Here is a 25324-nt window from a genome sequence, read left to right as displayed (position 1 = left end):
AGCCTGACCTCGCCCGTCAGCTGGGATGTTCTTTCTGCCCAGAACCACACATGGCACTGAAGTGGGTGCAGGCAGAAGAATAAGAGGAACTAGAACCCCTAGAGACCACATAGTACTGGGAGCAAGGCAGGCCCTGCCCCGCGGATGCGGTGTCCTCAGCCCAGACACCCTCATACCATCACTGCCTGGCACGGCCCTGGAGAGACCCCTGGATGCATACAGGAGAGACGAGGGGAGCCCTGCCTCTGTCTCCGTAACTACCTGCAGCTGTTTCTTTCCTCTTCTCCAAGAGGCCGGGCTTCCTTGAAAACCTGACGAAAGCTGAAGACCTTCTCTCTATCCAGAAAAATGCTCAGGCACCTGGCAGGATGGCCACAGCGCGTAGCCATCCACAGACTTTCTTGGGGCCACAGGGCCAACTAAGACTCCCAGCTAAACCCAAAGAATAAAGCCACCACCTGCCTTAAAAAAAGACTGAGTGAAGGACTAAGCTCCTTCCTTGCCATTGCCCTGGTTTCCTGAACACTGTAGGGTCAGCCCCCCATCCCTGCCATTTCTCAGCATGGTGGGTCCCCCTGATGACTATTGTCACCCTTTCCCCTGCCAGCCCACCGACTCCCTGAGCTGCTGGCACCCATAGTCCCATACCACCTACAGCTACTTGCAGACTTCTGTTTGCCCCCATGCCCCCCACCTCCAGGATCAAAGATCTCTTAAGAGCAGATTCCAGGTCTTTGCTCAGTGCTTCTGCCGGGCACAACACCTCCTCTGCAGGACAGCCGGGTGGGGCAGCCTTAGCCAATCCCATCCCATCTGGCTGCTCAGCCTCCACCACCACCCCTGGGCGCCCAAGGAGACTGTATTGCTTGTGCACTGGGCCTTTGCCTTGGTTGAGCTGCATCGGTTGCCCACCCTCTCCTTGCCAGCGGCCTGGCTCCCTTCCCTGCCCAGGCTCCCCATCGAGCCCCTCACTGGCTCAGCACCAACCCTGATTGTACCTCCCTACGCTACATACAGTCTCTGGGGCCTCCACCCACCGCATGCCTTTGAGCCTCCTGCCCCACACAGTGGTTCTCAGCCTGGGCTGAGGGCCTGAGAGAATCCCCATACCCACCCAAATCCTGGGGATCAAACCTCAGAAATAGTTCTTAACCCTGTCACCGCCAGACTCCCAGGATCCAGATGGGGTTGTGGGGCCATGGCTGCAGTTCCCAGGACCCACAGTGCCAGGGATTGGCAGGAGTTTTGTGTATTTACTGAATTGCCACATGGACCAACAACTGGATCCCTAGCTTGGGCCTTGTCTCCACTCTCATCCTGCAGATCTGTCAACCTCCCTCCCAGCCTCCAGCGTTACCCTCCCCCACACCTGAATGCCCCCCAACATCACCTGAAGTGAAGCCCCTCACAGGGCCGAGCTTCCCCAGTGACCTCCAGGTGTCCTCTGGGCTCCAAGCAACATGCTCTTGGGGCTGTGAAGCAGACCCCACTCAGCAAAGGGATGGCTCTCCATGCCTAGAGTATTTCAGGTATAGGGTGTGGGCTGCTCACGGCACTCAGGTGGGGGCTACCTGGGCACCTAGGGTCTATGAGCACCTAGAGGGCAGTGCTGTCAGCAGCTGGATGAGGGCATCCATACTCGGTGGAGCCCGAGGGTATGGTGGTTACTCAGAGGGTATTCAGAGCTCTGAGGGACTGTCAGGGTACTGAGGTCAGAACGGGACCTGCCCATGCTGGGGCAGCCACTGAGAAAGGTGACAGCAGACACTACTCCAAGGTCCTGTAGTGGCTGTGATACCCAGCACATTGCACACTGTGCTCCCAAAGACAGCACGTCGCTGGAACCACCCTGGCTCCCCTTCTGACTGCAGCCTCTCCTGTCCTGCCCTGCCCATACCCTCAAGCCCACCCCCTTCCCAGGAGCCAGCGGTGGTAGGAACAAGGAGAAGAAAAGCCTGGCACACTCACCGTCTGGTTGTCCTCATAGAGTTTCAGGTCGTAGCCACTAAGCTCCACACAGAAGATGATGGCTGTGACGCCCTCAAAACAGTGGATCCATTTTTTGCGCTCTGATCTCTGCCCACCCACGTCCACCATCTTGAAGGTGAGCTCCTTGAAGGTGAATTTGTTCTCCACTATGCCCGTGGTCATGTCCCGGGAGCGCAGAATGTCCTCAACAGTGGGGATATAGTCGGGCGCGGCAATGCGCTCCAGGTCGTTCAGGTAGTAGGCGGCGTTGTCCTCCAGGTGGTACTCGCTGGAGCGGCCGAAGCAGGCCTGTGCCCCGGGGTCGGCCCACAGCCGCCGCATGACCCCCAGCAGCTCGGGTGTGATTTCACCCTTGCTCTCGGCAGGGCCCGTCAGCGCGAAGAGCTGGACTGCGTCGTAGGCGCGGTCCGGGTTATGGAAGTCGATCTTGAGGGCGGCCAGGGCACGGATGATGCGGGTCAGCGAGTCGATGGCGTTGTAGATGATGAGGGGCTTGTACTCCTTGCAGGCCTCTAGGTTGAAGCCACCACTGTGGATGATCTTCATCTGCTTCACGATGGTGCTCTTGCCCGAGTTGCTGGTGCCCAGCAGGAGCAGCTTGATCTCACGGCGCTGCCGCTGGCTCTCTGAGCGCAGGTGGCGGTCAATTCTCCGGGACCGCCGCGCCGCCTCTTTCTCCTCTGAGCTTTGCCGACATCCCATGGTCCGGCAGCGGCGGGCCCAGATGCAGAGCAGGGGACGGGGCACCTCTCCCTGTTGCTACCAAGCAGGGGACGCTGAGATGCAGGCCGGGTATGCCCGGCAGACGGAGCCCTGCGCCCTGGAAGCGCTCAGTGCGGGTGGGGGGGCGAGGCTGTGCCACGCTGCAGCCCCTGCCCCAGCACCTCTTCTCCGGCTGGCATGGCGATCTTCTGTTGTGAGGAGGTGGCCGAGCCCTCCCTCTAGTGACACTCCACCTTCCCAGGCCAATGCGGGGCCTGATACGCTGTAGTCATTCCCTGTTCTCCGACGGTGGGAAGCTGTACTGTAGCGGCTGCCTAGGCTGCTGCCGTCTGGTTGCTGGTTGCTGTGGCGATGCTGCTAAGTGCGGCTGGAAGGCCAGCCACTGGTGCCGCGGGTGCTCCCTGCGGCCCCCCTGCCTTGGGCATCCGCCCTTCACCTGCCAACACAGAGAAGAGGGTGAGCCTCCTCCCACTGCAGGCTGGGTGGGAAAGGGTCAGACCTCGGATGTCGTCAGGAAGCAGCCTGGGGAAGAGTGAATCAAACCCCCTCCCTTCCTCCGAACTCTGCTGAGTCGTGCCCAAACCACAGCAAAACAAACGTGCCTGGGAGCCACGCCCCACACCCCTCCTGGTGAGCCAGTTTGCCTGAAGCCTGGTGCTTGAGGAAAGGGTACCCAGAGCCATACCAGCGTTTTCAGAGTGAGGGAGTGAGTACGGAGCCCTGCCACCCCTCCCTGCCCACTGGACCCAGGCAACCTCCCCCTCCCAGAGCCTCAGTCTCTGGGTCAGGTGGTCATTAGGATTCAATATGGCAATCCTGCTGTGATGTCCCTCCCACGGCCTCCCTCACCCTCTACTACACCTGCTGGGACTGTACCCACATGTGCCACAGCATCAATGGGTCTTGGCCCCTCCTTGGTTTATGGTGAGGTCCCATGCCAGAGTAACTGGATGACCCCCACTCACCACCAGCTCTCAGGAGCTAAGTCACTCCTGCTCTCCCAGGGCAGGACATTCACCAGGAGGAGGCTGGCCAGGCCTGGCAGCAAGCAGACAGGCAGGGAACAGAGCAAGGTGGAGACCCCAGGCTGGGAGCACCACGGGGTAGATAGCAGCCTGGCTCCTGGTGGGTGAGGGGGAGGGAGGCTCAGGCTAGGTGGGCCCAGTTAGGGGAGCAGGGGCTGGGGGGTGGGATGCAGGGCAGCAGCCATATGTGGGAAGCAAGACAGGCCAGAGTATGTCTGAGGGCATCAGGAAATGCTGAGTTCAGGGCAAGGCAAGGGGGCAGCCCACCGGCTTCCTGGTTTCAGGCCAAGTCTATCATGTCCCTGCCTCCCACCTTGATGGTCAGTAAGGAACAGTTGTGCCCATGCCCTAGGCAGGGCCTCAGCACCTCAGTGCCCAGCCCTAGCCAGCCACCTGCTGACCTAGGATGCCCGAATGCTCTTCCTGGGCCTCCCCCATTGACCTATGAGCAGCTGAGCCAGAGCCCTCCCCTCCAGGGCAGTCCCAAAGCTCAGGCTCTGCTCTCCCCACCTGGGAGCCTGCCCCACACAACTCTTGCCTCCTTCTTCCAACCTCTGTCCCAGCCTGGCTGCCCCCTGCAGCCTCCTCATTCTGCCATGGCCAGTGTCCTCCCCTCTAATGTCCCCATTCCCCTCATGGTAGGTCCTGGTTGGGAAGGACCCAAGGGCCTCATCTCGTTTCTCCACCGGTCCATCCTCCCAGCTGGCCTCTGTGCCTGCTAGACCTGGCAATTCTTCTCCAAAGCAGGCCCTGAGGGCCTGATCTTTCCCTGGCTCACCTGCCTCTGTGGCCAGGGGCCCTGTAAGCACCTCTCACACCACCTCTCCCCCTCAGTAGAAACTTCATGTGCCCCCAGTGCTTCCAGGATGATGAGTCTCATCCCAGCTGTGTGGCCTGGGCACTTGACTCCACATCACAGAGCCTGTCCCTCACTGGTCACAAGCATCTGTTAGAGATGAAGTGTTCAGTGCAGAGCCTAGTCCCCAGCCAGTGGCAGCCAGTGCCCCAGTGTCCTCATCACTTGTGGGTGCCTGTCCCCTGAGGCCTGGAGCAGCACAGTACCCTGCATACCACGGGAACTCAGTAAGCACTGGTGGGAGAGAGGACGGGAAAGACTCAGGCTTGAAGAGACTGAGGAACTTTGCCGCTTTTCCACAGTCCCATCAGACTGAGGATGGGGGACATGCTGGGTATGTACCCCTGTGTAAGCAGAGGTCAGGGAAGGGATTTGAGCAGCAGTGAGTTCCACATGGTGGAATTACATGGGATTTTTTTCTTCTTTGCATTTTACCATATTTCTTGTATCTTCTTGATGAACTTTTGTTGTAAGAAAGGTTTTGTAAACAAGAGTCAGGGCTTTAACAAGGCCCTGTCTCTCATGCTACCCAGGACTTGCCTCTCTCCACCCTGGACTCTGAGTGTGTGGAGCAGGGACCCAGTGGCTGCTCCTTGGTCCCTACTGATGACCCAGAAGCCCCCTGGGTGTAGAAAGAAGTCCAAAGTCCCCAGCAGCTGCCGCCCAGGGCACCACTCCTGCAGGAGTGCTGATGCCCTCCCTCCTGAAGGCAATGCCAGACAGGTTGGGGGTGCCCCATGTTGTCATTACTGTTTTCCTCAATTTGTGCTTGAAAATCTAAGGTATACCCAGGCCCCAAGTGACCAATTCTCTCTCAGTTGGTTAGTGACAGGGACAAAGATCATCCAGAAGGGCAGGTTCCTTCCACCATTTACTGTCACCTAGACAAGCAGCAACAAGGCACCAGGTCTCCATGCCTTGGGGCACCCTGCAGTGACCCCACTCTTGGGACATGGTCTAGCCCAGACAGGTGACATGGCCTGAGGTCGTGCAGGCCAGTCCTCTGCCTCCATGCAGAGCTGCACCCAAACAGACCAAGACATTGGCCACTTCCTTGCAGTGCCGCACATGATCACCCTGCCTCCAGATCCTTCTCAAACCCAAATCCTTCCCCTTGCAACTTCGGCCCGCGGACCTCTCCAGGCCCAGCACAGGCTGTGCTCTGGAGGGCTGGCTCAGTCACCCCAGGCTGCTCATCAGTGGCCCCCTCGCCTTGCTCCTATACCAGAACTCCACCTATTCTTCACAGGCCAGCTCACACGTGGCTGCCACCCCGCCAGCAGGGCACCTTGTCCCTGCCTGTGGCCTGAGTCTCTTTCTACTGTGTCCTTTCTTTCTCTGGTCTCTCCTCCTTTCTTTCTCTGGTCTCTCCTGGGGTTTCCTTAAAAAATGGTGATGCCCTTACGAAACACCATATACAAAAATTAACTTAAAGCAGATCAAAGACTTAAATATAAGACCTAAAATGACAGAACTCGTAGAAGAAAGCAGAGGTCAAGAGCTGCATGAACTTGAATTTAACAATGATCTCTTGGATATGACACCAAAGGCACAGGCAACAAAAGAAAAAAATAGCAGGGGCACCTGGGTGGCTCATTTGGTTAAGTGTCTAAACTTCGGCTCAGGTCATGATCTCATAGTTTGTGGGTTCAAGCCCTACATCGGGCTCTGTGCTGACAGCTTGGGGCCTGGAGTCTGCTTTGGATTCTGTGTGTGTTTCTCTCTCTCTGCCCCTCCCCCACTCATGCTCTGTCTCTCTCTCTCAAAAATAATAAACATTAAAAAATTTAAGAAAAGAAAAATTAGACAAACAGGACTCCATCAAAAATAAATTTTGTGCATAAAAAGGCACTATCAACAGGTAAAAGGGCAACCTACAGGATGGAAGAGACTACATGCGATTCCTATATCTGATAAAGGATTAATATCTAGAATATACAGAGAACTAAAACTTGGCCACAAAACAACCTGATTCGAAATTGGGTAAAGGACTTGAATGGACGTTTCTCCGAAGAAAATAAGTGGCCAAGAAGTACATGAAAAGAAGCTCAACATCAAGGACCATTAGGGGAATGCAAATCAAAACCACAGTAAGATATTACCTCATACCTATACAAATGACTACTATATTGAAAAAAAAAAACAACAACAACAAGAAAAGAATAAGCAGAAATTAGATCCCTTGTTCAGTGTTGGTAGAAATATAAAATGGTGCAGCTGCTATGGAAAACAGTATGGCGGTTCCTCCTCAAAAAATTAAAAATAGAAGGGTGCCTGAGTGGCTCAGTCAGTTAAGCATCTGACTCTTGATTTCAGCTCAGGTCAGGATCTCATGGTTCATGAGTTCGAGCCCCATGTCAGGCTCTGCACTGATGGTGTGGAGCCTGCTTGGGGTTCTCTCTCTCCCTCTTTCTCTGCCCCTCCTCCACTTGCTCCCTCTCTCAAAATAAATAAATAAACTTTAAAAAAAAAGTAAAAATGGGGTGCCGGGGTGGCTCAGTCATTTAAGCGTCCGACTTCAGCTCAGGTCATGATCTCACACTCCGTGAGTTCAAGCCCCACGTCGGGCTCTGTGCTGACAGCTCAGAGCCTGGAGCCTGCTTCACCTTCTGTGTCTCCCCCTCTCTCTGCCCCTCCCCTGCTCATGCTCTGTCTCCCTCTGTCTCAAAAATAAGTAAAAACATTAAAAAAAATTTTTTTTAAAGTAAAAATAGGATTACCAGCAATTCCACTCCTGGGTATTTACACAAAAGAATGGAAATCAAGGTCTTGAGGACATTTTTGTACACCTGTGCTCATAACCATATTATTCACAATAGCTAAGAAGTAGAAACAATCCAAGCGTCCATTGGCAGATAAATGGATAAGTAAAATGTGATGCACCCATACAAGGGAATATTATTCAGCCTTTAAAATGAAAGACACATGCTTCAACATGGATGAACTTTGAGGACTTTATGCTCAGTGAAATAAGCCCGTCACAAAAGGACACTGTATGATTCCATGTATATGAGATCCTTAGGGCCATCAAATTCAGAGATAGATGGTTGCACAACATTAGTGATGTATTTAATACCACTGAACTGTACACTTAAAAATGGTTAAAATGGTAAGTTTTACATTACATCTATTTTAACACCCAAAAAACCCCCAAACAATAACAAAACAAAACAAAAAAACACACAAGTCTTACGGGTAAGCCACTCCAAAAATAAAAATAGTGAGGAGGCCAACTTGTGCAAGAGAAAGAGGCAGGCTCCTGCCTGGTCCTGGCTTCACCCACCAGTGGAAGGTCACTTAGGGGCCACATCATCCGTCCTGTGGACTGGAACACCTGACCTAGTGGCCCTCAGCTGGTACCAAGATTCATGAGAGGGTGAATCTCGCAAACCCAGCCTTCGGTCCAAAGCTGCCTTATCCAAGGAGGTGTGACTTGTGTTTTGGAATGACCCCAAGGCTAAGGGCCGAGCTTCTGAGAATCAGGAGAGCAGTTTAGGGGCAGTGGGTGGGGAGCCTGGGGCTGGCCACGTGGTCCTTGACCAGGGCAGCCACAAGGGAACATGGGAGTAGAGGGGAAAGAAACACAGTCAGGTGGCGACTGTGTGCACTGGGCCAAGTCTGGGAGCTTCTGCCATCTGCATGGGGCAGCCCCCAACAGTCACATCCGAGGTGGGTCCCTCTATTAGAGGTACCCTCTTCCTTCAGATCACCAGAATCAAACAAGCAGAAGGCCCACTCGGAATTCTCCCTGCGGCTCTGCAGGGCTTGGCCACATTCCAGGGTGTATAGAACCGGTGGTGGGGAACAGGGGTATGCACTGACATAAGGAGGGAGGCCTGTGAACAGGAGCTTTGGCCAAGGTCCAAATGGGACCTCAAGACAATCCCATTCTGAGGGTCAGCTTCTTTGCCTTTATGTGAGGCTCCTGCCAGTCCTATCTCTTTTAGTCTACTCTGGGCTTTAGTGGGCTTCTTTAGGACTCCCCGTCAGCCTAAAGACAAAGGGCCAAGGGCAGGACGACCACATTGTTTCCTGGTTCAGTAAGTGCTCACGGTTCCCCAGGGCCTGACACCCACAGTCCCCCACCACAGCACTGCTGGGTCTGGCTGGAAACTGAGCAAATGGGTGAGGGAAAGAGTGCCAGGCAGAGGAAAGGCATGTGCAAAGGCCCTGTGGGCGAGGGGAGAGATGAATCATGGTGTGACTGGGGAGATGAAGGAAGGTCAGAGTGGCTGGACAGAGAGCGGAGTCACAGGTGAGAGGATGAGGCAGGGTTGATCAGAGGTGCCCACTGTGTAGGTGCATATTTGTGACCATGTGGGTTGAGTGTGTGTGTATGTGTGTGTGTGTGAGTGTGTGTGTCTGGGGTTGCACACTTGCAGATGTGTGTATGTGCCTGTTTGCAGGACTGTGTATGTGTGTGTGTGAGCACTGGTCTAGGTATGTGCCTGTGTGCAGGTCCGTGTATGTGTGTGGGAAAATGTAAGTGCTTGCCCAGGTCTGTGTGCGGCTAGCTGTGGTGTGCCTGCAGCAGAGTGTACAGGGAGAGAAGGTATGGGTTACAGTGTGGAGCTGGGCTGGGGTGAGCGAGAGGGGCTGAGGGGAGGAGTCAGGGGTTACTTACCACTTACTGGGGCTGGGGCTTTGAGCCTGGCATTGGGGTGGGGTTAGGGGGCACTGTTGAACGAAGCCAAGACCCATGCCTGAGTTTTCACAGGTGGAGGGAAGTCAGAATCAGGCCAAAGGCAGCAAATTGATGGAGAAGGGTACCAAGCTGCAGAGTCGGGTCGGGGGCGCTGGGGTGAAGGCTGCAGGTCTGTGAAGGCAGGCAGGGCCTGCTTCCTGACAAGTGACAGGTGACCATGAGCAGGTGGTGAGGGGAGTGTAACTGCTGGGTCAAAGGCCCTGAGGTGAAAATGTGCCTGGCCAGTCTGAGAGACAGGAAAGAAGGTGGGTAGCTGGCATTGAATGTGAGGGGCTGACAGTAGGAGGTCACTGTAAGGGGTTCTGCTGTTTCTCTGAGCAAGTTGGAAGCCAACCAGAGTGTGAGTGAGGAGTGCCCTATCTGAATAGAACAGGGTGGGCTCCTACATGTAGTTATCCAGGTGACAGGGCAGCAGCATGGGCAAGGGCTAGGGGTGGGGGAGGCAGGGCTGTATGGTGGACAGTGCCTGGTGACGGAGTGGGGTTGGTAACACTTACGTCCACTACTGTCCTCGCTCACGGCTGAGTTAAGGGCCAGGACAGAGCAGGGCCTTGTCCTGTGCAGCACCTTGCTTTTCTTGTGTGCATTTGTGCATGCTCCCCTACAGAGAAAGAGAGCCTAGGGCCAAGGTCACCAAGGTGTTGCCCAAGCCAGGCTAAGCCAGGGGTCTCCAAGGAGAGAAGACAGCTTATCAGCTTACAGGCTTGGAGAAGGCCTGGCCTTGGCAGGTGGGACTCGCTCATCACCAGGAGGGAGGTGGAAACAAGAAGCCAAGCCCCTCACTCTGTGGACTCCCTCCTTACCCAAGGAAAGCCCACTCCAAGCTGAGACGCTGAGTCCTGGGCTGTCAGAAAGGGGTAAATCGGGGGTGGGGGGGCAGAATTTGGTCCCATTGAGGAGGTAGGCCCACATCTAGACTGAATAAATGGAGAAGCATGGTTGTGTTTGATGCCCAAGCAGAAGCCACTCAGATGGCCAGCTGTGGGCGAACAGGGATAGAACCCCAGAGGCAGAGGGCAGCCCAAGTCTCAGGGCCAGCAGGCAGGGTGAGACCACATACCCAGGGTACCAGCAGGCCCCCGGTTTTCTTGCAGACATGACACACGTGCCCCATTGGAGAGTGCTCAGCCCCAGTGTGGGGATCAGCAAGCAGTCTGAGGTCCTGGGCCTTTCCATTCCCCCAGAGCTGCCCACTTGTCGCCCCCCATGGAGGCCAAGCATCAGCCTGCCTGGGCAGGGCTATGACTCAGCACTACTGTCCCCTGGCCCCGCACCCCGCCCCAGGGTATGTCACCCTCTCTAGCACTGCTGTGCCCACCAGCCAGCACCCTACGGGTGTGTTACTGGCCCCATCTGCATGCATCGCCCTAATGGTCTGGTTGCCAGAGCCTGGCAGAATCTTCACGGTGCCGTATCCTTGTGTCCTTGGACCGTCAGGGATAACTATGGGCTGGGCCTGGGAAGGGTCTGTCCCAAGGAAGCTGGGCATCGTGGTGTCAAGGCCAGGCTTGGCTTTACTTTCCAAGCCCACACTCTGCCTCCTTAGGCTGCTGAGGCCAGCCATGGTGGGGGACACAGCCGGCATCTCTCTCATGTGTGGGTCAACCCTTCCCTTTCCATATGTGGGACAGGTGGTGCCCACCCGTCCTCATATACACGTCCTGTCGAATCGGCCTTATATCGTCCCAGGGACATGGGTATGACCATACACATGTAGGAACTAGGGTTTGAGGAGCAGGGGGTGCTTCCTCAGGGCTGCCTGGCTGGCAGCCTGTGGGGCTCAGCCTCCACTGGGGCCTCCGACTTCTGTCCCCACGACACAACCCACTTACCTGCTGTGACTTACTCAAAGTTTCTCTTTAAATTGACTTGCATTTTTAAGTACTTTAAAAATGACTTTGTATTCATACTTAAATGGAAGCTGAGGTTGCTGTAGGCAGAAGGAACCTAAACTGTAAGCTGGTGTCGCTGCTGCCTGCAGGGACGCTGGCCGTGGAAGGGCCAGCGGGGCGCTGGCTGTTTGTTAAACAACTGGGATTAGCACGCTGGAGGGTGTGAGAGCCACACTGGCACCAAACTGAGATTTTCTCCTTGAAGGAAAGGGATTGAGAGAGAAATGAGAAAGGATCACCCTCCTCACGGGGAGGGCAGCTGCTGCTCACAGCTGTGGCCTCAGGCCACCTTGTATGATCTGGAGGTGCAGATGGATACACAGGGAACCCAGGCCCAGAGGTCCTCTAGCTGGGACCCCCGGGCTGAGACAGTGGGGTAGGAGTGCCAGCCCCACATCCCTTGTCCTCACTTAGGCTAGAGACCATCTCTCGTCTCAGGAAAGAACACCACTCTGACCTCAGGAAGTCACCCCCTCTTCTGCTCAGTTCCATCTGCCTGTTCATCAGGGCACCTTCTGCTGCTTCTCCCATCACTAAATGACCTAGCACGAGGTGCAGTGGGCATCTGTAACCAGGCCTGAGGCCTTCTACACTCAGATCCAAATGGGCAATCAATCAATCAATCAATCAATCAACCAACCACTAGGCCCCAGACGATCATCACTGCACCCTCTGGGAATCAAGCCTAGTGTGTGGCAGCTCAGCTCTGGACTCGGGGACATGGGCAGGGGAGGCGTGGAACAAGCTGAGTCTGTGCCTAGAGGAGCTCATATCCTGGCTGGGGAGACCATGAGCAAATAAGTGTGAGAGGCCATTTTTGATAAATGGCAGTGCCGTGGAGAAGAGGGAGCAGAGGCATGTGGCGGGAAGATCCAGGGAGGTGACAAGACATGATTGTAAGAAGCCACTGTCATGTAAGGGTGGGAGAGGGGGCCAGAGCAGGAGGCAGGCAGGGTGAGGACACCTGAGGGGGACACTGCCACAACTGCTCAGTTGGGCAGCAAAGACCTGCCTGGCCTGGGCCCAGCTCACAGCAGGCCCACCTGAGCAACATCCTTCCCATGGTTCCCTAGGGAGTGGCTCAGTGACGGCTGCCATGGCAGGGACCAACTCCTCTCAGGGGCCAGAGGGCAGAAACTGTGCCCACTGAGACCTTATTTCTCCCATGAAAGTGCCTTTGGTGGTGGTGATGGCGGGTGCATCAACCTGCACCCAAGAACTGTGGGCAGTCTGCTGCCAGTCCCTAGGTGGGACCCTGGACATGTGGGCTCCCCAGAAAGGCCGGCAAGGCAAGGCCCAGGAGTACGGCTGAATGCAACATGTCTCCCCCACTTTAGAGCTTGTGGGCCTGACCAGCATCACGTATAGCAGAATCTGGGTCGGCCCATTCCAAATGCTCCAATGGTTTTGGACACAACACATATTTCTGGACTAAAAAGTCTTATCTTCCTGAGGAGATAAAAGCCCCTGCTTGCCTTGGTGCCAGTAACACTGGATGGAGGACAGGGATAGGCCACCCTCCTAGGAGTTGCCCTCTGGGGAAAGCTGGCCTCCACACCCCACCACTTCCTTCCTGGGATCCCCCACTCCCCCACCAGAAGCCTGGTCCCTGCCTCCCTGGCTGCGTTCCCCACTCCCCTGTCACAGTGCCCTGCCCCAGCCCACCCCACTGAAAACATCCCCCTCTGGGGCCAAGCAAGAGCTTCCCCCACTGTGAGAGCCCCCTCACTGTTGCAGCACCAGGCAGCCCCCTTGGAGCCTGAGGGACTTGGTGGAGACTTGCCGCCTGGCCCTGTGTGACCTTGAGCTAAGTATCATGTGCTACTGGCTCGGCACTGGGACTGGACTTCACCCTGGGAGAGTCCAGCAGGGATGCCCAGGACTGGCCCTTCATAGGCCTCTGGGCCGCTGGCTGCCTTGCAGGTGACTTCCCTGAGCATACCCACCATGCCCTCAGGTCGGTCTGACCTCCTATTCGAGGCCCACCTTACCCTCCCTCTCCTTCTCTGTTGCCAGCTCTGTAAAGATGTGTAGAACAGATGGATGGGTAGATGGATGAACACCAAAAATTACTGGTTCACAGCTCCAAAGCTTCCCAGCACTCCCTTCTGAGTGGGTTACCTCACATGACCTTGCCTATAGTCCTGTGTGGTCTACTGCCATCCACACCGGGCCTCTGAGACCCCAGCAGGGGACTCTGACCCCTCTGCTGGTGCCTAACCTCCCCCAAATGTCCCAGGGCATTTCACCCACCCCTCCCCAAACTGCAGGCAAGAGTCCTCCTGAGCCTTCCTGCCTCCCCCTCCTACCACCCCTGGGAGTTCACCCTGCCCTTTCCCGCCTCAGCTGGTTTGTAATCCCACCCAAAACTCTACCCTGACCGTTTCTCATCCTGCTGAAAATAAGAGAGGAGCCCGGGGAAGGCATGGGGAGAGAGAGCACACCCGTGCACCCCACCCCTCCCACCCAGTGCACCAGCATCTCCTGGTCTCTCTCACACTGAGAAACCCCACACTTCCCTGCAAGTTGCTCCTGGACTCTCCCCTGGAGTGGTCCTGAGGAAGGGGCTTCCAGGTTGGCTTGCCCAGGAGAGAACTCTACAGTGTGGGCAAGCAGACCTTCCCCTGCCCTTGTCTGTTACTGACCCATCATTTACAAGCTTTTCAGGTAGACAGACCTACCGCTCCTTGTTCTAAGGTTAAAAAAAACAACAAAAACCCAACCCTGTAGATCCCACCAGGGGTGCGTGCGTGCATGCGTGTGTGTGTGTGTGTGTGTATTTATTATAGGTATATTTTCAAGATCGGTTAATGACCAAAAGTTGCCATCAAAGTTGGGACTTCTGGCTGGTTGGCATATTGAAATATGACTTAACACAGGGAGTCATAAGAAATGATAATACGAACTTTAAACATTTTAATTTAACTTAAGACAGATAATCATACATTCCTTTGCCAATTTTGGGGGCGGGCCATCTTTTCTCAGAGCACAGGCTCACTTATTGGAGTTACTGTCACTGTTCCTTCTCAAACCAGAGCACATTATGTGTGAGGTCCAGTTGGCTTTCTCCGGGCAGTGTGAGGTTGCAAAGTACCCAGGACCTGAATCCTAGGTTGTCATGGCTCTCTGTCTCCAGTCTCACAGTTTGGTCTTGCCCAAACCAAACCTAATCACAGCTTGTACTGAGGCTTTCCAAAGCATCCACTGAATTTCCACAGAATCCCTCTTTACGTTCATATTTCATCAGTGTGTATGGTGTTCAAGGATGTAGTCACAATGACAAGTACAACTGGCACACACAGGTTTGGGCCAAACACCAGTGACTCAAAGGGATGGCTGCCAAAGTGCAGGACACTGGCTCCCTGCTGTTCTGGAGCATTTGGCCGGCACGCTTTATCGTGAGAACAGAGCATGCCCATTCATCCAGTGAGCATTGGTGACGGGGGTAAAAGGGTTAGAGCTTGCTTAGAGCACCAAGATTTCTACAAGTTCATAAATGACTCTGCATTTCATTGATCGCAACAGCTTCTTTGAAAAAATGGTAGCATGTGCACACGTGAGACACTTCTGTGCTGGGGAAACAGGACTCTGTGTGTTGGGTTCTTTGCAGCCACTCCACAGCTACCGGGCCTCAGGCCATTGGATTAGCTTATCCATGTCCCCCCAGCCTGCCTGACCGGCCTGGCACAGGCAGACCCACAGCGAGTCTCCTCTTAAAAGCAGCCCCCCTTTCTTTGCCTCTTCCTAGCTCCCTGCTTATTTCGGAGCCAGAGTCTGAGCAGATGGGGGAAGGACCAAGGTTGGGTGCACAGTGTCCCCAGCTGCAGAGAGGCCCCAACAAATGGCTCTACCCCAGCTAGGCAGCCTCTCAGCCTTAGGGCACTGAAGACGGCCAGGGAGGCCCTTCCCTATGGCCCTGTACTGTCCTGTGGCTCTGGATGCCCTCAGCCTTCTAGCCCACAGCTGCTAAGGCTGACGAGATGAGATGTGATAGCATCGCCTGAGGAACACTGACTCAGGAGGAAATCAGGCCAGAGATTTCTGAGCCAAGAGTAAATAAATAAATAAAAATGAAAAGGTTCCACATACAAGGAGGAGGGAGGCACAGATGTGCAGGGAAGACATGTGGCCTTTACTAAAAGCCGAGTGGAAGGGGTTGCTGCCTGGGGTGGAGCCTGGCTCCCGGTTTCCATAGGGAAGGTAACTGCTGACTTTTAGTCAGGCCCGTGGGCTGGGTAAAGACTCTGATTTAACCACTCTGGGTCTCTTGCCCTGCAATTTCCTGCCTCTGAGTGTGGAATCCCAAGATCCTACCCCCCACTCCAGCTATCGTCCCCCCAGGCCAGACCCTCTCTGCTGAGGGCTCTATGGACCAGGCAAGTGCATAGCTCCTTCCCCGAGCCCCTTCTGCCTCCGTGCAGCTCCTTTTTTTTTTTTTTTTTTTTTTTTTTTAATCTTTCTCACCTGAAAGGTGAGCACCACCCTTTTTCTTCCTTGACCTTCCCCACAGCCTGCTTCCCAAGCCTTCTGAACTCACGTAGGCCTGCAGGCTGTGAGTCTGGGGCCCCTGCAGGTCACTCTCAGTGGCTGGTACTGGTCCTCCCATCTATGCCGGGCAAGCCCTAGGAGTCTCTAAGTCTGCGGTAACCTCTGACCCTGTTGATGAAGTTCTCAAAAAGCAGAGCCTGAGATGGCGATTCTTGGGCATGTGACTGGTCCAGGGAGCAGGTTCAGGAGACAGGGAGACAGGACAGGGCCAGGCAGGGAACCAGGCAAAGGTGTGGTTTCAGCCACCTTCTTGGTGTGGCCTGATCCCAGGGAGCTGTGGAGACTAAATGAAATCAAGGCTGTCCCACCTTGAGGGACAGGACAGGGCCTCCCAGGGCCCAAGGCTCTTTTCCAGCAAGGGGTGCAGCTGTGAGCAGGCAACACTGATGTGGTAGGGGACAGTGTGCCGACAGGAAAGGGGATCTGGGGGCATATGTGGCATGTGTCTACTGCATGCTCTGCTCTGCATCCCTCTGTCCCCTGCCCCCACTCCTTCTGACAGAACCCAGTGCCTCAGGTCAGGGCTAGGCCTGGCTGGCCTCAGAGGAGCCCTCTGTCTGAAATCCAGCCACCAGCCTCCAACCCCCCAGCCCCTCACTGGGACTGCCACAGTGACCTCTCAGGCACCTTTGCTCTCTCCTGGCCTCTGCACTCTGTGCTCCCCCAGCAGCCAGGGGGATCCTTGTCAGACTGTAAGACAGAGCATCTCTCCTGTGCTCAAAACCTTCCCACAGCTGGCCATCTTAGTTCTGAGCCAGAGCCTGAGTCCTCCCAGGGCCCCAGGGCTCTGTGACCCTGCATCTCCCCCCACCCTGCCGTGCCCCCTCCACTTTCCATGCTGGGTGCACTGGCCCTCCTGCTGTCCCTTGAGTATCATCCACAATCTCAACTCCGGGCTTCTGCACTGGCTGTTCCCTCCACCTGGAACACTCTTTGTCTAGAGAGCCAATCCATTCTTTCCCCAAATGGCTCAGATGTCCCCAACTCAAGAAGCCTCCCTTGCCCATTCTATTTATGACTCCCCAAACATCCCACAACACTGTGTTTTCTACCAGGGCACACAGCTTCCTTACCGTGTTTACTGCCCCCCCTTGCCCCCATCACACTTACCCCGCTCCCCATTCACACTTGTGAATGCCGGCTTCGCAGGGCAGGGACGTTGGTCTGTGTGCCAATGATGTGTCCTACAGGCCCAGGAGTACCCGGCAGGAAGCAGGTGCTAATAAATCCACCCCAGCCCTTTGTACTGAATGAGGGAGGGGCCAACTCATCACAGGGAGGGGACAGCCAGGGACTTCTGGGAAGTCTTCTGGAAAGGCCCTGGGCCTCCCCCAGATGAACACGGTAGATGTGTGGCCACCTCCCACCTAGTCTTGGCCAACCCTGATACTGCTCTGCCTCTGAGCCCTCAGCCCAGATGTCCCTTCATCTGGTAAGCCCATAAGAACTGGGCTTCCGTTGCTGCCACCGGAAACTTGCCCCCACCCCAACTCCATCCCTCCCTCAAGGCCCTGAGGCCCCTTCACAAACCCTGGTCCTCACCCTTGGCCTCCCCACCCAGCTCCAGCCTTTCTGTGCCAGTGACAGAACACAGCCTGGGGCTGCAGCTCTTCCTTTGCCCCAGTCCTCAGCAGCCACAGTGGCCATACCCCCACACCCCCTCCACACCGGTCCTCCACCCCTCGCCTGCCCCAGGAGAGCCCCAGAACAGCCAGCAAGACAAGATGAACACACCCAGAAACTCAGGCCACGTAGGAACTGAGCCCAGTTGAGGAGCTGGAGGAGCCAGGGCAGGGATGGTGGGTGCAGTGTGGCTGTGGGGCTTCCTGGAGGAGGCGGGTGGGGTTGGGGCCTCAGACAGTGCCGTCAGTGTTTTTGCGCCCTCTTCCCTGCCATGAGGTGGGGCAGGGCTGGGGATGTGCGTGCATACGTGCGTGGCGTTATCATAGAGGAAATCAATGCCTGGCACTGGCCCAGTGTTTAAGGGAAATGAATAGATTTTGGCCGAGGACAAAGAGAGTTTGATTAATCAAAAATTGGATAATGGAGGCAACACTCTAATTATTTTTCTTCCCAGCATTTTATCGAGAAATATGTTTGCACAGCATATCAGAGGTAACAGAGTGGGTGGGGGGGGGGTGACCATGCTGGAGGAAAGCCCAGCCTGGGGACAGGGCCACCGCACCCCACATGTGCTGATGTGGAGGCTGGCTGGCTGGTCCTGGTGGTTACTCCATGGGGCCACAGGAAGCAAGAGGGGACATGTGGTGCAGGCCTGAGGCTGCACACAGCTGGGGCAGCTTGGGTCACAGCAAAAGGGGTGGGCAGGGTTGCTTGCTGACATGGTGGCCAGGGGGAGTGGAGGTGCGGCTCCACCAGCTCAGGTCACTGGGACCTCCTGCAGGGTGAAGGCTGCAGGTGTCAAGTACTCCAACCCATGGTCAAGGAGGGTCTTTGGAAGTCCCTTTGGGCAGTTTGGAGCAGTTTCTCATGTTCACCTTGGTGAGCTGCCCTGTGGCTGAGGTCAGATAGGACGACCGGGCCCCACAGGACCTTCTCATAGCCCTCCCTTGTCACTCACCTCCTCCTCCTGCACTGTCCCCACCACTACAACACCGTTTCTGTGGTCACCTAGTCTCCTAACTCCAGGCAGCCTTCTTGGAGCTCAGCATGAGGCTCACTAAATTGCTCATTCATTCATTCAGGGTACAGAAAGAGGCTGCCATGGGAAGAAACATGCGTAGGGTCCTGGGTTGCCTGTTAGACTCAGGAGGCTGGTGGAGGAAGCACTGAAGAGGAGACGAGTCCTCACCTAATCTGGGGGATCAGAGTCAGTGTCTGGGAGAAGGGAGAGATGAAGGAGAGATGAAGGATGAGCTGAAGCTTCTAGGCAAGAGTCATGGTGTAGTGGGCGGGGTCAGCCAGTCCTTGGCAAACACATCTGAGTCTAAATCCTCCCTCCAATACCCACCATGGACATCACTCGTCAACCATGACCACTTTCCCTCTGAGTCATAACATAGCCCCAGAATCCTTCTCAACACTCTGTGCTTTGGACAGTCACTCCAGAGTTGGTACAAGAAATGAAAACTATCTATACCCTTGACCAAGGCCAATTTAAAGGTGAGGACACTAGACCCAGACAGTGAAGAGGCTTCACCAGCGTCAGCATTACAGGGAGAGCTGGGACTAGAACCCAGGTCTCCTGATTTCCTCTCCAGTGCTTTTCCCCCTGCACGAAGCGGCTCTGCTGAGCTGGTCTTGGGGCACAGGCCATAGAAAGGCCATTCAGCCATCACATGGTCACTGCAGACACGTGTTCCTTTCCTACCACTGGGATCTGGTCTTGCTCTCTTACAACAGTTTCCTATGGACATGCCCCTATTTGTCATGACCATATGAAACCTCTACGTCTGACCAAGGACTTGCCAGGTCATACCATATCACTGAGGGGCCAGGTGTCAAACTGAGGCATCTGATTTCCAGTGGCAGGGACCCATGCCTATGATGGCAGCATGAGAAGTGAGGCACTCACCTGCCTTGGCTTGTGAGCGAACCACAGTCGGGCCTCACTGGTGCACAGCCAGTGGTGTCCACCTATAGGTGATTTGTGTTTGTTGGCCAAACCTTAAGGCCAAAGACACACCTCTTGGGATCAGAGGGTTGAGCTGGAGCACTGGTTCTCCAGTGTGAGGACTATAGCCACTAGGAAGCCCAGCCCTCTGCATGAACGTGGCTCAAAAGATCATGTTAGCCCTGACCACTTGCCAGTATTCATTTACCCCTTGAACAGCCATTTCTTGAGGCCCTACTATGGCCAGGCCAGGCTCTGGGGCTGGATTCTCAGTGGCAAACAGCCAATGAAGGTCTTGACCTTACAGAGCTTACATTCAGATCCAGGAGAGAGATAGTATATAAAATAAATAAAACAGGTAATAGGTTATATTGTGATGAGTGCTAAGGGGAGAAATAGAGGCAATTACCCACTTGGGAAAGCCACCCCATCTTCCCACGTCTCAGTCTCCTTGACTATGAGGACAAAACTGAGGTAAAAATCAGCCCCTTCTTGGAGGTGTTGGTAGTGGAAAGATAAGTGAGCCTCTGCCCTTCGAAGGCACTAGCTCACTGTAATCCACAGCAGGTTCTGCTGCTGTCCTCATGAATGCCTGTGTTTGGGCTCTGGGGGAAATGTGCATAACTGAGCCTACTGTCCTCTGCTCCAACACCACAACCTTGACCTCCCTGGCTCACAGGGGCATAGAGCCTTGCTGAAGGGCTCAGGGCTCAGATCCTGGAACCCTGCCTGGAAAGCTCTCCATTCCAGAGGTTGGGGAGGGCTATTCAGTTGGGGCAGGGTCTCTTTCTGAAACGTTTGCTCTGACCACTGTCTGCACAGCCAGAAAAGGCACAGCCGGCCTGGACAAACCCTCGGGGAAGGGTGTGTTTCTGGCTAGAGGCTGCTGGAAGGAATGCCGGGCTTGACACTGTTTGTAAGGCCTCTCCCTGCACCGTGGTTTTTTTTTTTTTTTTTTTTTTTTTTTTTTAATGTTTTTTATTTATTTTTGGGACAGAGAGAGACAGAGCATGAACGGGGGAGGGGCAGAGAGTGAGGGAGACACCGAATCGGAAACAGGCTCCAGGCTCCGAGCCATCAGCCCAGAGCCTGACGCGGGGCTCGAACTCACGGACCGCGAGATCGTGACCTGGCTGAAGTCGGACGCTTAACCGACTGCGCCACCCAGGTGCCCCTGCACCGTGGTTTTTAACAGTCTCGCCTCTTAGCACTTTTTGATGGATTCTCCAGGGATGTCTCTAAAAGAGTGTTATACCTTAATTTAGAAGCAAATAACTCAAAACTCTGTGATATACCAGGTTCCTTCGGAAAAGGGATGAACTCAAGGAAGCCATTGTTGTATGAAGCCAACTACGTGCCAACAGGACTGCCCAGCCCTCAGCCCTTGAACTGTGCCTCCCTCCCGAGGTTAAGGGACAGAGGGGGAGGAAGCAACACTCACAGGAGGCCAAAGTGAGGCTTGCAGGCTGGCTCCGACTGACCCTAGTGGCCCCAAGTGCCAAACACAGCCCGTGTGCCCAACTGCCCAAGGGAGAAGGGGGAACATGGTGGCAGGCCCGTGGAACTGCCCTCCCAGTGCCATAACCAGGCTTCATGGGCAAGCACTTGGGCAGTCAGTCAGGGCCCCATGCCTCGTGTAATGCTCTACTGTCTTGAAATGTTTAACAACTTTTACCAAGGGCCCACAAATCATATAGCTGGTCCTACCCCTGTTGCTCAGTCCCCATGCACTCCACGCATACCTTGGGGTTTGCCTCAGAGGCCCCGCTCTCCTGAGAACACCCTCTTCCACAGTCTTCCTCCACTCCACGTGGCCACTCCACTCCACTCCATGTGGCCATCATGATTGTGCTCCCACCTCACTTGCTGGTCAATCTTTTTCAATCTCTTTTCTGGAAGCTCCTTCTCGGCTCATGCTCTGAGAGGTGAAGGCCCTGAGGCCTGACCCAGCCCCTCTGGTCCCACCTACCCTTGATCCTCAAGTGACCTTGGCCAGTCCCTGGCTTCCCATACACCTGGTGCCAAGGACTCCGGGTTTCTACCCCCAGCCTCGCTCGCCCCTCTGACCGCCACATGTGTCCATGTCTACCAGGTCTAACCTAATTTCCAATTTCCTACCTCTCATGATGGAGTCCGCATCTTCCTTCTCTGCCAATGCCACTGCCATCCCTCCAGCTGTCCATGCTTCCCGTCCATCATTAGATCCTCTTTAAAATAAACCCCATCCAACCACTTCTCATGACCCCTACTCCTCCCACTGCACTGGGTCAGCAGCCTCCTGCCCCTGACTGCTGTAACAGCCCCTCACTCCCCGCCCCCCCCCCCCCCCGTCTTGCCCCCATGTCCATCAACCACACAGGTCTTTTAACAGCAGAATTAGTTTCAGTATCTCCTCTTCTCCAAGCTTTCTCTCCTCTTCCTGCCTCACTGGGGCCTGCCTGACCTCCTCCGTAAACCACCCTACCCTACTGGGCTCTGGCTACCTGGCTTTCTGGTGAGGCCTCCAGCAGCAGAAGTGGGTCAGCCTCAGTGCCTATGCACCTGCCACCCTCTTTCCTGGTGCTCTTCCTTGTCAGTCATGACTCACCCGTCACTCTCCATGGCACTGTGCCAATGGTCCCTCCATGCAAAGGGACCCCCTGACCCTCTCCCATCCCCCTCCCATTTAATTTGGTTCTCTTCACAGCACCTACCTTACCTGGCATTCAGTTACCCAGGTGTTGTGTCAGCCTCTCTGAGACTGCTGTGAGCACCATGAGAGCAGACGCTGCATCTGTCCTGCTCCTTGCCATATCCCTGTGCCTGGCACAGTGCCTAGTACTCGGCAGGTTCTGGTAAATATTAGCCAAAGGAATGAATGAATGTGCGAACCATTTCTGTTTCCTCGGGCTCTGTACGGAGGGCTGACATCTCCCATGTGCTCCAGGAGCCATCAGATGGTCCCTGTGGTTAGTCCCTGTCAGTTCACTACCGCGAGCATCTTCCCTGCCAGTGTGGATGTGTCTGGCCCCGTGGCCAGACACACGGGGAGGTCCCATGCAGGGATAGGTGCAGGGACAGGGCAGGGAACTCTTGGCTCTGTTTATGGATGAAGACAAAGAAGCTCAGTCAGCACAGGGTTGGGCCAGGGGTGATAGGGCCAGGGCCTGACCCAGGTCTTTGGAGGCCTCAACTGGAGGGCCCCCCGAACCTGCTTTGGGGCATCTGGGCCTTTCCACGTCAATCCCCGGTCTGCCTAAGCTGTGTCCGGCCACTGCTCTGGGGCTGATCCTCAGCATTTGCCATGATGCCCCTATCCATTTCCTTTTGCCCTCTTTCCTGCCAACCACAGCGCCTGCAGGCATGTGTCTGGAGGCTCAGTTACCCCAGCTTTCCTTCCTGGGGTTGTGGGAGAGCAGTATGCTAATCTTCTTCTTCCAGAGTTCTTGCAAGCCCAGCCATGGTCAGCAGCAGTGAGAACATCCTATACCCACACAGCATTTTAGGTCTTCCGAGTGCTAGCAAGAGACAGGATAGGGCTGCCTCATCCTCACATCCAGGGACGGAAGGCACGGCACACACTGCCATCACAGGTATGTACGCATGAGGAAAACACACAGAAAAACATGCTGTTCAGGCCACACCCCGAGTCTCAGGCCAGCCCTCCCACCATTCAGTCGTCCATCCCACTGGTCTCTTACAGGGGCCCTTGCCAAGTCCACCTGGTTACCCAGAAGTTCCTGAAATCACCCTAGAAGCTTCTGAGATCTGGACCAAGGAATTCCTGAGACTCCACGAAACAGAAGAGCTGAGAGGTTGGGCACAGAGGGAGGAATCCATTCCATATCCCAAATCTAGCATCCCACAGACTCCTGCCAGAGTCAGAATGTGGCCTGGCAACAGGCACAAGAGTGAAGTGGCTCTATCCCTCTTGGCATAATCTGCACCCCTATGAGGGCAGGCAGGCCCTGCTCTCACTGCAGCAACATGGGCTTCAGCCAAAAGCTGAAAGTGAGTGTGTGTTAGGAGTTTGGGGGGGGGGGGCGGAATGCCACATACATGAGTAACAAACAGCCCCTTCAGAGGGAGAGCGAAAACATCCCCGGGTATGAGCAAGTGAGCAGATCTAGGGCAGAAAGTGACACTGGCCTTCCAAGGAGGAGGGACTATGTCTTATTTACCTCCTGTCTCAGAAAATCAACGTCTGTTAGAGGGACACACAAGAGTTTTAAACCAAATGCCAGTGTCTTGTCCCTGGAGCACGAGGAACGTTGAAGGCACACCACTTCATCTGAACATGGCCAGGCCTTCCCATTCAATCAGCCCCTAAATGGAGACTCCCAAGCCTCCCTGTTACAGTTCACAAACATCCACGCCCCAAAGGGGCAGAGTCTCCAACTAAATATCATTCTCCATCCTGGCTAGGAAGGGGGCCAGGCTGTTGGTGACCCAGTACCCTGGCCTTGCCCATGAGACAAGGTGCCTGGAAGGGCAGTCTAGGTTGCAAGGAGACCCCAGAGTCTTTCAAGCTCTTCCCCAAGCCCACCCCAGCTCCTAGGTCACAGAGCTACTCCCTTTTACAGATGAAGAAACTGTGGCCTACCTGGAATAGCCACAACTAACAAGCAGTGGGGTGTTCCATTTCCTCAGCTCCTTTAGCTCCTGTGCACCTCTCACCCACCTTTCCCACCACACCACCTATGTCTTCCCAAGCACATCCTGTGCTCCTTCCAGACCCAACTGCCTGAGTGCCCTCTCTGTGGTTTGTTCCACTTTCTTCCCTCTGCCCACAATGCCCACCCCATATGTGCTCATGTCCTTCAAGCTCCAGTTCAAATGTCACTTTGCCCACAGGCCCATCTGACTCCAGCCCAGACCTCATCTCTAAGGTCCCTCCAGAGGCCCTGGCACCCACACTCAGGGTTGGGAGACATTTCTCCCCTGTGGGGTGGTGCGTCGGTCTCAGGAGGGCAGGCCTAGTCCACTCCTACCTCACCGCCAGGCTCTGGGGGAGCAAATGCTCAGTAAATATTTGTTTAATCGAATTTGGCCAAGGAGCCTCCTCTAGACAGAGCCCAAGGCAGCCGGACTCACTCCCCAGAGCAGGGAAATCACTTGGGCAGAAGGGAGTCCATCGGGGGCTGGGATGCCTCACCAAAACAGGCAGACCTCGCCTACCAGGCGGGTCCCTCCATCCTGAGACAGGGACTCTAGGGAACCCTGGTCTCCGCACTGCCTTCTCTCTTGTAACAGAGATCCTCAATTCTCGGCCTAGGCGGAGTCCTGCCATCATCACCAAGGCAGGCTCAGCACCGCCCTGCAGGCAGAGCCCCCGTGGATCTCCCGCAGGATACGGAGCCCCAGCCCCGAGGCCCTCACACCCCTCCCCCCAAACACCCCAACACCCCCACCGCCTTTTAAGGGAAAAAAATATTGAGCCAGGAACATATCACAATCGCAGCAGGTCGATACTCATCTCTTGCTCTAAACGCTTCCAAAAGGACCTGCTCTCTGCAAGACCGGTGACGGAAAACTGCGAGCCACTCGGCCCCGGGCCCAGGCCTCCGGGGCCCTCTCCTTCGTTTCAGCCAAGGCCACAGGTCGGCGCTCCTGCGGCCCGGGGTCGCCTCCTCCCCGCTCCCCTGGGAGGGAGACCCCGCCTCAGCGCCTCTCCCGCAGGTCTCCTGGCCCCGGCTCCGCACGGGCAGCTTTTTTTTTGGGGGGGGGGGGGGGGGCGACGCGGCATCCCCGGCAGCCCTTGCCCACCTCCCAGGCCCGCGGCCACCCCCTCCTGCCAGCTCCTCGGCCCAGTGGCGCCCCTTCCCAGCACCTGCCCGGCCCGTGGTCTCCCCCTGTCCACCTCGCAGGCATCCCCACCCTGGTCGCCCCCACCCCGGCCGGGCATCCCTTTCGCTGCTCCCCGGCGCCCCCCGCCCAGGCGGATCCCTAGCACAAAGGCCCGGGTGGGGCCCCGGGTGGGGGTGGGGTGGACGCCCCAGCCGCGTCCCCGGCCCCCCGAGGTTCAGCGTGTGC

The 25324-nt window shown here is 55.6% G+C and overlaps 2 protein-coding genes across 4 annotated transcripts in view; one reads left to right on the top strand and one right to left on the bottom strand.

Annotated features, from left to right (window-relative positions):
- RSPH14 (radial spoke head 14 homolog) overlaps nt 1–25324 on the top strand; it is a 99461-nt gene that overhangs the window by 41561 nt on the left and 32576 nt on the right. The gene's annotated exons all lie outside the window — the stretch shown is intronic.
- Nucleotides 1–25324, bottom strand: part of GNAZ (G protein subunit alpha z) — a 52864-nt gene that overhangs the window by 27282 nt on the left and 258 nt on the right. Inside the window, exon 2 of the mRNA XM_058690941.1 lies at nt 1969–3148. Coding sequence (XP_058546924.1) covers nt 1969–2691 — 723 coding nt within the window. The 5' untranslated portion in view covers nt 2692–3148. The remainder of the gene's footprint in view (nt 1–1968; nt 3149–25324) is intronic.

This window comes from Neofelis nebulosa, chromosome 11 (assembly GCF_028018385.1).
Source record: "Neofelis nebulosa isolate mNeoNeb1 chromosome 11, mNeoNeb1.pri, whole genome shotgun sequence".
NCBI classification, from domain to species: Eukaryota; Metazoa; Chordata; class Mammalia; order Carnivora; family Felidae; genus Neofelis; species Neofelis nebulosa.
The sequence above is the reverse complement of the archived record's forward strand: the minus strand, read 5'-3'. Positions and strand labels throughout refer to the sequence as shown.